General features: G+C 42.9%; 2 protein-coding genes across 5 annotated transcripts; both read right to left on the bottom strand.

The window, feature by feature from the left end:
- Positions 1-1,485: 1,485 nt before the first annotated feature.
- tmcc2 (transmembrane and coiled-coil domain family 2) lies at positions 1,486-6,656 on the bottom strand. 3 transcript variants are annotated; one of them, XM_034223679.1, is made up of 5 exons: positions 6,509-6,656; positions 4,405-4,854; positions 3,491-4,110; positions 3,105-3,240; positions 1,486-2,701 (listed from the first exon to the last, which is right to left on the bottom strand). In XM_034223679.1, exons 1-5 carry the CDS (start codon positions 6,509-6,511, stop codon positions 2,402-2,404), a joined length of 1,509 nt encoding a protein of 502 aa, XP_034079570.1. In that variant the 5' UTR covers positions 6,512-6,656; the 3' UTR covers positions 1,486-2,401. The 3 variants fall into 3 exon arrangements, with proteins under 3 accessions (XP_034079570.1, XP_034079571.1, XP_034079572.1); XM_034223680.1 differs by having other exon boundaries at positions 2,402-2,701; positions 6,514-6,652; XM_034223681.1 differs by lacking the exon at positions 6,509-6,656 and adding an exon at positions 5,758-6,463 and having other exon boundaries at positions 2,402-2,701.
- A 1,521-nt stretch (positions 6,657-8,177) lies between these two features.
- Positions 8,178-12,991, bottom strand: cdkn1a (cyclin-dependent kinase inhibitor 1A). Of its 2 annotated transcripts, none has more exons than XM_034223682.1 (3): positions 12,616-12,991; positions 9,836-10,283; positions 8,178-9,728 (listed from the first exon to the last, which is right to left on the bottom strand). In XM_034223682.1, the coding sequence occupies exons 1-3, from the start codon at positions 12,655-12,657 to the stop codon at positions 9,673-9,675; spliced, it is 546 nt and encodes a 181-aa protein (XP_034079573.1). In that variant the 5' UTR covers positions 12,658-12,991; the 3' UTR covers positions 8,178-9,672. The 2 variants fall into 2 exon arrangements, with proteins under 2 accessions (XP_034079573.1, XP_034079574.1); XM_034223683.1 differs by lacking the exon at positions 12,616-12,991 and adding an exon at positions 10,726-10,846.
- Positions 12,992-13,212: the final 221 nt, after the last annotated feature.

Raw genomic sequence — 13,212 nt, 5'->3', positions numbered from 1 at the left:
AAGTGTCTTGCCCAAGGACACACCGGCTTTACAGACGCAGCAGCGGCGGGTTTCACCCCTTAATCTGATGATCATTGCACAGCGCACTGCGCCACACCGTCCATCTTCACGCCTCGAGGTCATCGAGGCGCTTTTACAAGTACACATTGGTATTATACATGTACTGTGGACAATACCCACAGGAGCAAATCCGGGTGAAGTGTCTTGCCCAAGGACACAACGGCCTGACGCAGTGGCGGCAGGAGCGGGTTTCGAACTGGAGTTCCCCAGCACTCCCCCTTGATCTGATGATCGGATGCACAAACCACTGCGCCACCCGTCCACCCGTATTCTCTCCTAGATATTCCACGATCAACTGTAAGTGGTGCTATTGCAAAGTGGAAACGTTTAGGAGTTCAAAACCAGCTCTGGCAATAATATCAGCACCAAAACTGTGTGCCGGGAGCTTCATGGCCGAGCAGCTGCATGCACGCCTTACATCACCAAGCACAATGCCAAGCGTCGGATGGAGTGGTGTAGACTAGAGCACACCGCCACTGGACTCTGGAGTAGTGGAAACGTGTTCTGTGGAGTGACCAATCACTATCTTTCTAATGGACGAGTCTGGGTTTGGCGAATTCCAAGAGAACGTTACCTGCCTGACGGCATTGTGCCAACTGTAAAGTTTGGTGGAGGAGGGATAATGCTATGGGGTTGGCCTAGGCCCCTTAGTTCCAATGAAGGGGATTCTTAATGCTTCATCTTACCAAGTCATTTTGGACAATTCTATGCCTTTCCAACAGTTTGGCGAAGGCCCTTTTCTGTTCCAGCATGACTGTGCCCCAGTGCATGGTTGGATGAGTTTGGTGTGGAAGAACTTGACTGGCCCGCAGAGCCCTGACCTCAACCCCATCGAACACCTTTGGGATGAACTAGAATGGAGATTACGAGCCAGGCCCTCTCGTCCACCATCAGTGTCTGACCTCACAAATGCTCTTCTGGATGAATGGGCAAACATTACCACAGACACACTCTAAAATCTTCTAGAAAGCTTTCCCAGAAGAGTGGAAGCTGTTATAGCTGCAAAGGGGGGACCAACTGCATATTAATGCCTATGAATTTGGAATGGGATGTCATAAAAGCTCATGTAGGTGGTCCAATACTTTTGTCTATATATGTTGGTTTGTAGACACTCGAGACACACTCGATGTGCACAAGCGATGTTAAAATCCTTCTGACTGGTTATCTTTTGTTTTAGGTAATGGTGTAGTTATAGATATTGGTAATCAATTAATTAATGCATAATAAGTTGTTCATGAAATGGAATTTGCTTCAGTCCCTTCTCAAAGTGTATGGTAAGATTTGTATTGGTCCGTTTGTTTGATCAGAACAACTGGCAATTCAAAGGTTGTTCTCACTAATGGCCTTAAAACGGATTCTAAAGTGATTTCCCAGTCTAAGAACATTTCAGTCAAAAAGTTGATAATGATATATTCAACGTCAGCCTAATATATGAAATCATTTATTTCTTACATTGTTTAATAAAACAGCAAATATTTTTTGCAAACTGGATATAAACTTGATACAATTTAACATGCCAGTTATTTTTGACACAGTGAATATTAGCAGTTCTACAATAGTGGTCATGAAATAGCATTTATGGACAGAACAGGTATTACATGTTTGAAGTATTAAGGTGAAGATGTCACGGATATCAGCTCAATTTTCTTTAAAACAGTTCATTCTATTTGAAAAAGACAAAGAGAGAGAGAAACGTGTCTAAAAGCACTGCTTCAACACCAGAACAGGATGTGAAACAAATAGGAGTGACAACATGTCAGCACTGTATTTCTGACAACAAAACGGCAGTTCTTGAGGATTAGTTTAGTCATTGATGAAATGTTAACTCATGCCAGTTAGATGCATCTTTGTGCACATATGAGGACATGCATGAGCATATAACATTCATGAAAAAAACATTTTCCTCTCAAATATACTATAGCTTCAACATGAAGGTAACGGCGAACATGATCAGCGTGTTAAAGTCAATATTAAATTGCTCTAGTCTTTGTAGTCCATCATAAATATTTATAAAAGGACGATCCAAAGATTTCTTGTGAGAAATTCCGTTTTTGGTGACAGCAATGCAACATATGATCGGTCATCAACACCAGGAGATTAGGGCGAGATGAGATGATGTCTTTTGACGCTTGACAAGCAGAGAATTCCTGTTCTTTTTTCCCTGTAAACACAACACTCTCTGCAGGCCGAATGGTGTTCATTCCTCATCTGAAAGTGCCGTGTTTTGTCCTCACATGCTCCACCTTCACACTCAAAGGGAACAAGCACAGAGGCCCTCTTTCTATTTTAGTCCCTGATTCCTTCAGTGACGGTGACTGAGAGTGACTCTCTCCCAGGGAGCTCAGCTGGGCAGCAGCCACGGCTCCAGGAAGTCCCAATGCTTCCACAGGACGAACAGCAGCAAGGTCAGGAGGACGGTGGCACCCACCCGGGCCCGGGTCTTCATCAGTGGGGTGATGAAGTTGGCCAAGGTGGAGACAAACACCAGCAGTACGGCCATGAGCGCCAGGATGACGTTGATGAGTTTGCCCAGCAGAGCTCGAGCATTGGCATTCTCCACTCCCTCCAGCTGGACCACCTGCTGCTGCTGTTGCTGCAGCTCCAGCTTGGTGATGCGGGTCAGGCACGACTCCACGGCCTCCTGTAGGTACACACAAAGTTACACAGTGGGATTTATTTTGTGGTTAAGGTAATGAAAACGTATCTTTCCAGCAGCTTTTTACTTTGAGTGACAAGATCCTTAATAAATGCAACATTTTCTGGTTGGTCTAGACTCTAGATGTTAACTCTTGATTTAGAAAAGTTGGTGAGAGACTCGGTGCGCAGTATCCTTTATCTTAACCCAAACTATTCAAGGTCAACAGAGTGCTGCGTGGATAGTTTTTTAGGCCAATCTGGAAGTTGGCATCTCCTGGATCACTTGACAAAGGGCCAATGGGATATTATACAATGGACTTTTGTTCATTGCAGCATAAAAGTTCATGATGCTTAAAGTTTAGTTAGGCAGGGGTTCAGATGGATACAACAATGTTGCTGTTTTTTACCTGAATATCTCTCGCTCTCTCATAAGACTGGTAGGCAACTTTTTCCTCCATGCTGGCGAGCTCCTGTTTAAGGTTAGTCATCTCATTCTGATGCAGCTCTGTTAAGTCATTCAGCTGTTCTTCAAGTCGCTCATACCTAAAGATGCAGAAAAAACATGTTCAGAATAATGCAAATAACATACATAAACTAACTGTTGAACTGGATTATCACGATAAACAGTGTAGTTCATTTCAGTCGAACCTACACATTATTGACTCCTTTTTAAGTAACGTGGGCTAAAAAATAATAGTTCCCAGCTGTGAAATGAAATCTTTAAAAAGTGAAATACTTTGTGAAGGATGTACTCAATATAATAAAGCTTGACTAGACAGTATGTGACCTGTACCTGTATCTCTCTTCCTGCAGGCACTGTGTCATGTAGGAGTAGTCGCTCTGCAGCTGGCCCTTCATGTCCTCGATGGCGTCCTCCATGTGCGCCTGGCTGGCTTTGATCTCCTGCAGGCCCTCAAGTAGAGTGTCCCAGGAGCTGTGCATGTGATGGTGATGGTGATGGTGCCCGTCCAGTCTGGGGCTCCCCATGGTTGGTCCTAACAGTCCCCCCCCTCCTCCGCCTGCACCACCAGAATTGCTGCCCGCTCCGGAGCAGGACGTGGCGCTGGAGCACTCGTCGTCGCTGCCGTACTTTGGGCTGGAGACCAGAGTGGCACTTCCACTCAGTGCACGATGTGTCAGGGGGTCGTCAGAGTGGCCCCCGACTCCGTCCTCGAGCGAGTCCTTTAGATGAGCAATGTTATCCGCGCTGCCAAACTTGTTCCTGATTAGACTGGCAAACTCTCTGGGCTTGGAGACCACGGCTGTGTGAGTGAGGGCAGATACTCCACCTTTGACCCCATCAACTACTCCACCTCCAAAACCACTTATTCCAGCACGAACATTGGCCCCGACGTCCTTTAATCCCTGCTGCATTTCCCGCAGGACATCCTTAGGCTGCCGGGCCGGTCCATTCTGTGGAGAGGGCAGAGAAATGAGGAAGCAGAGAAGTGGAGGAAGGTAGGAAAGATTAGGTTAAGGGAGAGAACTGTAGGAAGATAGATGAGGAAAGCAGGCCCTGCAGAGAATTAGGTGAGACACAGGATGGTGCGTTGGTTTAGGATGAGAATAATCAGTCTATATTTGGACACAACTGTCCTCAGAGATAGTTCAACATATGCTTGAGTGGAGCTACAAAAGCATTATTAAACGACCACAGCACAAAAACAGCTGCAAAGATTTCTGGTTTGCATAACTAACTGCACCTACCTGTTCGATCTCCTTAAGCTTCTTGTGATAGTGCTCTAGTTTCTTGTGCAAGTGTGCGATGGTCTGCGCTGATTTCTGGTTCTTCTTCTCGAACACCTGCTTGATCCTGGACGCCTGCTGTTTGTCTGCGTTGTGGGCTAACTTCAGGTACTCTGCAACGTTGTCGTCACGGGCCTCCTGCTCCACACGAATCTGCTCGGTGACCTTCAGGACCTTCTGCTGCAGGTGGTCAAGGGCAACACGCGTACGCTGCAGCTCACCAACCCCAAAACTCTCTGCACCCCCACAGGCCATGACCCCAGATGATGGTGTTGGTGTTGGTGTTGGTGTTGGTGTTGGTGTTGATGCTGCTGCCACCACCGCCGCTCCGTCCGCGCTGATGTTACTGTCAGAGCCTCCATGGCTGGTGGTGGAGGGTAAGCCGAGAGTTGACACCTCGCTCTTGTCCAGCTGAGGGGAAGAGAGGGAAGGGGGACGTAATCAGGGGTGGAGAAACAAGAGTACTCCAACTACTACAGATAAAGTAGTAATAAAAGGACCATCACATATACTAGACAAAGTATCAAGGAAGATTATTTTGAGTAAAGCCATGGTGTTGCATCCTGATTGAGATTATGTATCCTTTATTTATTTTTTAAAAAGGTTTCCCATGTGGGAAAATACATTAATCTTACATGAATTAGTATCCATCTGATTGGGCTCAACCAACCAAGCTGTGGTACTTTATAGTATAATAACCATACACTGTAGTTAGGCTTTCATTAAGGTCCATTATTCCCCAATCATTTCCTAAAAGTGTCCAAGAACTAATAATAGGGAAACTACTGTAGACAAGGTGTTACCATTTTAATTCGTTTTTTACAATACATTATCTACAGAGAACTGCACAAATTACTATAGAATTCAACACATTTGAGGTTTTCAGAAATAAATAAACATTACAATAAATAAACAAATACAATGTGTGCATATTTTACTTAATGCATTTATTACAGAGTTGTTACAGAAAACTTATTAGGGAACGGCAGACTCTTAAAATAAACCTCTGTTAATCACGTTGGCCTCTGCAGAGAGTCAGTCACTTATGTCCGTAATTGATTTGTTGGAGGGAACACAGAAAGGCCATCATGCATTAATTAGATGATACATAATTAGTCTGCTTCCTGCTCAGCACATCCTCAGAAACTCAGCTTCGCCACAAACAGGTTACCTACACCTTTAATTTAAAAACGCATCAGGAATTCATGAAGAAGATGAAGGTAAAGCATGCTGCAGCTGCACGGTCCATTAACACACACGGTGGTTACAGATAATGATGATGATGATGAAATGGTCTATTTTTAAATGCTTTACATTGTAAATCTCAGTCTGTTCTGGATCATTCTGTCTCTTTGATCCAGGAGGGAAGTCCCCGGAATGTGTGATATGTAAGATGCGTGTGTATCTTGGCAGATGGTGGGATGGTTAATGACCCTCAGCCTGACGTCCAAACAGAGTAATCAGACCCTGCAAACATGAGCTCAGACACACACACCAAACATCTCATCCTGCTGCTCTAATTTCTTCAGACGGGACGGTGCAACGGATTTATTTTATTTGCGTGACAGTGCGATGTGAGCACATGCTCCTATAAATCAGCGCGAGGCGAGGCAGACGGTTTGTTTTCTTCCTTTTTGTAATAGACAAAGTAGGTTACAAACGCATTGTAATGGAGCGAAAAAACAGATGACTGCAGCCCCTGGTGGTTAATCATTTCCTTATCTTGTCTTAGAAAGTGAGATGCAATACAGCAGCTAAGCAAAGACTCATACGTGGAGGGGGGTGCAGTGTATGATGAGCACAAGACAACAGAAAAAAACAGATGTAGTGGGGATGAATCCGGCGATCGATAAAAAAAAAGAGGCTCCTGTGGGTCGGAAGAGAAGGCTGTGATGAGGATGGGGATGACGGATATCTTAAAAAAAACCGGAGAGGAGGACAGGGCATGCCTGCGCCTCCTCTTCTTCCTCGAGGACACAGTGTGACATGAGAGAAGGCCGATGGATGCGAACACATGAGGATGAGACACAAGCAGCACAGCAATAAATTAAATCAGAAACGTTACCATACTGCTTTAATCCAATTTTTGCAGTGCCATTGCAAGTCTGTGTTCGAGGCCCATCCTTCTCCTCCTCCCTCCTCCTCCCCCTGTGCTCACCGAGGAGGAGCCCCCCTCCTCAAATATCCTCACCCCCAGCCGCTGTCTGGCTGACTATCACCTCCCTGGATCCTAAACGCTTCCATTAGTGAGAGAAGCAAACACATCGATATCTGCAGCCTCCCTCCAATGCTCCTGGTCTATGCCTCACTCCCTCCCTCCCCCTCCCCTCCTTTGTGTGTTCCCTCGGCAAAAGAACGAAAGAAGAGAGAAGAGCGAGAGTAGACGATGAGACTAGTCGAGAGAAGAGAGCGATGATAGATCGCTCTCTCTCTCTCTCTCTCTCTCTTCTCTCTCTCTCTCTCTCTCTCTCTCTCTCTCTCTCTCTCCTCTCTCTCTCTCTCTCTCTCTCTCTCTCTCTCTCTCTCTCTCTCAAACGCAAATGCTAGCTGTCCTCCTGCCCTATAATGGATGTGGGAGCTAAGGGACAGATGATGGAGGGAGATGGGCGGGGGAGGGGAGAGTTTAGCGCAGGCGTGCAGGTGCCTCTGTGCCAGGGGAGAGAGAAGGGAGGGGGGAGGGGGAGGGGGGGTAGCACAGCAGGGCCTGCTCTGGGATGCAGGGATGAGATGCCAAAGTATTTAATGTCTGTCTTATTCAACTTCTTCACAAAGGAGGGAAAAAGTGTCCTGCCTGGGCTGCTGGAATTTGTAGTCACCAAACTTAAAATGTGTGTGTGTGTGTGTGTGTGTGTGTGTGTGTGTGTGTGTGTGTGTGTGTGTGTGTGTGTGTGTGTGTGTGTGAGAGAGTGAGTGAGATACCCACTACTAGGTTAGGTACACAATCTATCTTCATTTATTAGCATGCATATGTGTCATTAGTTATCGTCATTATTATATTTAGTATTATCAATCCGATTGTTCAAAGTAACTTAAGCTGTCAGGTGTAGAGTAAAAAGTATTTTTTCTTTGCTTCTGAGTTGTGTTATGATGAATATAAAGTTCAGGAAATATATACTTAAAGGTGGGGTTTGAGAAACCGGCTCGAGATACACTTGTTATATTCCATGGAATGCTCTTAACATCCCGATAGCAATGAATATCTGAAGTGTTTTGACAAAAAATCCATAAAAAAAAGTCATCTGTGGAAGCCGTAATACTGTAAAAAGCACGACCAATCATTTTAGCCGGCTAAAATAACTGGATGGCCTACCTGCCTGTCAGCCTTCCATAGGGGCACAAACTTATCTCGTGCCCTCATTGGTCATGTGCGCCTTCGTGTGTGTTGGAGGAGGGGCTCTGTAAGGAAGTGGCAGATTTTTTCCGGCTGTGTATTTTCAAATTCTAGCGATCTCGAGCTGGTTTCTCCAAAATTACCTACCCCACCTTTAATTACCTGAGAATTGTATTACAATACAGTTCTTGAGTATATATGAGCACTTAGTTACCATCCACCAATGATTATTACTGACTTGTTTGTAACAACGTGTCCTATTTTAAAAGATGGTCAAAGACATCTGTAGCTTTCAAGTAAATGTACTGAAGTAAAAATAACAGTCACTATCCTTAAGTGTAGTAGGCCTAAGTGAACATCCTTTTAAAGTAGACTACAAATAAAGCAAAACATTCATAACAACTTTTATTAGAACATTTTATTGGAACTTTCATAATAATTAAACAAAAACTAAATTAACACGGGTCATAATAAATCACAATAAATAAAGATAGATCTTTTGTTTGTAGCTTTATAACATATACAAACAATATACAAAGGACCTACAAACAGAAGTGCACTTTGTTCTGAGTAATGCTGTTATTCGCTTAGTTTCCTTTTTGCACTGGCAAACATTTCTAAACTGTCAATTGGTAAGGATTAGCATTACAGTGACCTTGTTTAACACCCATTCAGATTACCATAGCAGCAGGATATGCCAACAGAGACATAATAACTATAAGTGTCAAGAACAAACGTTTGTTTTGAGGCAGATAATAACACGGTGTCTGTTACAAATGCAATATGCTTACAAATAGAAAAGTATAGCACTTCAGCTTTAGCTTACTAAAAAACATAATTTCTTCTGAGAACACTATCTTTTGATTTTATGGAGCTTTGAATACAAATACCATAAAGGACCTTGATACGGGTGCTGAGGATACATCGCCTACCAGATGTATGTGCAATACTGCAATATTTTTTTGTATTGCTACTTAACAGTGCTGTATTAAACTCTATAATATCTGATATATATCTAAATAAACGTAAATATAAGGATTTTAAGTCTTCCAAAGACATGGTGCTCTGCTCCTAACCTACTAAATCTGGTGCTGTACACTTGTCAGAGTCCGGAAAGGGCACTTGTGGAGATGTGCTTTGAAAATGTATTGACGTACAGTCAATAGAAGGAATTGAAGAGGACATGATGACACTTCTATAATTTAAAGCCTAAAGCAAAGCAACTGTGTGTACAGGATATCAAAGCTCTTCAAGCAATCACAAGTATGATAGAAAAAAAAAATTACTTTACATCCAGATATAATAAGTAAAAAAACACATAAGAATTGACTCCTCATGATTCACATTAACAAAAAACATAGTGGAATTTAGCAAAGGAGCCAAAGGGCTTCATCTATTCTCTACTATATTCATAATTGTGCAGATTTGTCATAGCCACTCCTTAAGGATTATAACCGACATGACCTCTGTTCCAAGTGAATACAGTAATGTGTTCATCCATCATACCTCTCACAGGTACAGAGTCTCTACACAGCAGGGACGTGACCGCTTTTTCAGCGCTGTAGGATGCACAGTAGGAAATGTCTTTGGCATGCCCATGATCCAAATGACTAGAAATCCACTGATTCCAGAGATTACCATTAATCTTCTCTGCTCAAATGTCCCCTTCTTGACGTTGGGGAGAAACACCACCCCCCTCAGATTGGACACAGTACCCTAATTAACCTCATCGTTTTTTAATGTGATGATGACACATAGCTGAGGTCCCTTCTGTTGGCAGAGGATTCCCGGGGTCAGAGCCCTCCTAGGGAGTGGGCGTTCAGAGTCTGTGCAGAGCGTGGATTTCCTGAGTCTAGTAATATGGGATATTGGCACCTCAGCAGAAAACTACACCAAAATCACTCTCCGGATTTGCGTGGCGTCCAAATGAATCTTCTTTTAGACTGGTAGAAATCTGTTAGGATAAAGAACAGAAAACTCAGCAAGTGCATATCCACATCAAATCAAAACTTATTCACACTCTAATTAACATATTACGTTATTAATAACTATAATAAGTACCTGTTATGTTGGTCTGTTTCCTCTTCAGCCCTGTGTCCTCTCGTCTCTCTGGTGTTTTCTCCGGGTGGAGCTCACATCTCTCTGGTGAACAGTGGATGTTCTCCTCCTCACTGTGAGGCTGCCCCACCCTTCCTCTTCCCCGTGGCTTTAGATCTGCCTCTGCTGCTCTCTGACCTTCTGTGTGTCCCAGACCAGGCAGACATGATCTGTAGAGCAGGGGTACCTCGTTGCCTGGGATGCCCACCCACTGAAACACGCTCTGCTCCAGAGGCTTATCTGAGACGAAGTCAAAGCCCCATCGCTGGCAAGCCTGGTCCAGGTCTCTCCTCAGGGCGGCCTGGTACTCCACCTGCAGCTGCTCTCTGTCCACGGGGCCAAACAGGCTCCTTTGGGCCGGGCTGTTCCCCAGGGCGCTCGGGGTCTGCTTGTGAAGATCCATCGTTATGCACTGTAGAAACAGAGAAATCACTGGTTAGTTGTCTTTTCATTAAAAATGAATTTGCCAGTATGCCAAAACAATTGATGAATTAATTAGCTGTTATCAAATACCTCCGTATCGCGAATGCAACAATATTGTCTGTTTGAAAATTGGTGCTTTTAAAAAATCGAACTAAATTTGTAATAAACAAATATCAGTTATGTTGAAATTATGACTTAGTGGGTAGCGACAAATAATACAAATTTGAAAAAAAGATCCTTTAACTGTTATACGAACTTTGAAACATGGAAAAGACAATATTGTATTACTAATTCATATACCATCTGGTATCAAATCACAAATTTGATATACTATCACTAATCACTAATAAAAAGCTTAATTTCCACACCAATCTACCCAAAACAGAAGTTATTTTTGATTGTCTCAATGTGAAAGTAGAAATCCGGCTTACCATGTCTCTCGTCAGTGAGAACTACAGGGATTCTGAGACTACTAATACTGGGCAGCCTTTTATAAGCCAGAGAGCAGCCAGTGACTCATGGAACCTCCTGTCTGAATCTCTGGTACATGCCTGGACATAATCTCAGGCAGACATGTAAAGGCAAATCCTCAGAGGAGGCACACAGAGCCACCAGCAGGGGTCAGTGTAAGACCCACAAAAAACCTCGATGTGAGGGTCATAGAAGTCAGATTGATGCATTTTATCAGTGCTTTCCACATCTGTATATTTACAGAGCACTAATATACAAACTATTACAAGTTTAAAGGGGTTAAATAAATGGCACCTTCCTGTAAGAGCTACAGGAAGGAGTCAGCTGAGTCTCAGGAGAATACAAAGTCATTACAGTCATCCGGGCCGGGCAGAGTTTCAGACAACAATCAGGAGAAACCTAGACTGTGTATATAAAGGGAGAAACCAAGCCCAGCCTTATTATCCAGCTAACGCAGGGGAGGAGAGGACCTTGCTATTAGAATAAGAATAAAATGGGAGACGCTGAATAAAATATATATGTTTTAGTATACATATGGAAACTTCCCCGGTTACTCATTCATTTAAATAAATCCTTAACAGTATGTGTTTTCAATATGATCCCTGCTAAGTTGATTCATATCATACATATGAATATTTGCACCAAAATTATGAAATGTGACATTTCTCCAGGAACATCTTAGAAACCACATACTAAAATCTAAATTTATAATTTCCAGATTAACCAAAAAACAAACATTCCAATTCCAAAGTTAACCTGTTAACTATTGATATAGATTTTTTTTTCAAATTTCAGAAATTAAATGTATCTCAATATATGCAGCTTTTGATTTCAGAGTGAAGCAAACTCATAATTTGTCTGTTCTTTATTATAACAGGAATTGGTGTCATATAATCACTATGACAAACAGTGAACAAAACATTTGTATTATATTTTGGGGTTGTTACTACTAATTCCATGTAATAATAAATGTAGGAATCTAGTAGTTTCAAAAAAGTTCAGTTAAAATGTTCATCTTCTACAGTCACAGAAACAGACCCAGGCAGATGTTTACTTAAAGGGTTCTTGGGCCCTCAAGGGGCACTTTATTTTAGTAAAAACGATACTTTTAAGACATGTTTAAGACTAGAACAGACTTGCTCAAATGGTTCATGTTTGTTTTAACCATAGGCTGGTCCATTTATGAACAGTTGTTTCTATGGACCTGCATGTCTTAACGTTACATGTGGTGCCTTAATGGAATATATCTTACAATTTGCCAAAAAAATAAATACATCTAATAAGTTCTCTTCGATTTTAGGTGAAACTGTGGGGTGCATTAATGTGAACTGTGAACCACCATGGTCCCCCCACCCATTTTGTTCCCTTCCTCACGGGATCCTACGTCAGAGAGAGCCAGGGGGGGGAGCTTCAACTCTGTGGCGGGAGAATGAGTCCACATGTGCGGCGGAGACAGAGCAGAGACCCTGCCCACTTTACTACAGTGATCCACGTGAGGCCGGAGCCCGTGGCCACTAGTCGAACTGGACTGTCACTCACTGCCCTTCCTCTCCATGCACACATACTCACATAACTCGGACAGGAAGCCTGTATGAGTTTTACAAATGTGTACTCAACTTTTAAATTATAAACTAAAATATCATATGTAGATATGAACCCCTTTAACTTAAAGTCAATGAGAAGGGGAAGCCATTAGTGATGGAAACATATTTTTAAGTAAATATCTCCAATTTATAACTTATGTATTTCGGCTCGAATAAACAGAATTGAGATATGTGTCTGTAGTTGCTTAAAAACTAAAACATCATCAAAGGCTTGAAAACGAACATTTAAAGCATCAGTTCACTTACATTATCAGCTGACTGCAGTCTGGTCCAGGTAACATCCTTCATATTTCAAACCTGATGAATAAAGCTTGTTTTCTCTGTTTTTCACAACAGATCTGGTGTCAAAACAATCCTGATGCTGATGCTGTTCAGCCCACCACTTCTGATAAATCCGATACGATTAAAGCGAGCGAACGGTACTCCTTGATATTTTCTCAAAGTTTTCTCTGGGTTGTGGGCTAGTTTTATAAACTCCGGAGGGCGGGGGCCCTTCTCTATCCGTACAGGGGCGGGGTCTGCCGGCACACACATGGAATATTGCCCGGTAAACACACGAACACACGTGAGAGTAGTCAGTAGTAGTAGTGAGGAAACTCCAGCTCAGTACGGTCCAGCATGGCATCTCTTCCTGCCTCTCACTGCGCATGTCAGAGGACTGCTGAAATACCCGGATGAATATTTGTTTCCTTCCTCCCATTTCAGCACATGCACATTTTTCAGTTTCAAATCCCCTCAAAAGAAGTGGAAGAACAACATACAGGGGTTAGTGGGGGGAGTATTAACACCTTTTACCTTTAGTTGAATACAACAAACAAATAAACAATGTAGGGAGGAATGTTC

Source organism: Gymnodraco acuticeps, unplaced genomic scaffold (genome assembly GCF_902827175.1).
Source record: "Gymnodraco acuticeps unplaced genomic scaffold, fGymAcu1.1, whole genome shotgun sequence".
NCBI classification, from domain to species: domain Eukaryota; kingdom Metazoa; phylum Chordata; class Actinopteri; order Perciformes; family Bathydraconidae; genus Gymnodraco; species Gymnodraco acuticeps.
The sequence above is the reverse complement of the archived record's forward strand: the minus strand, read 5'-3'. Positions and strand labels throughout refer to the sequence as shown.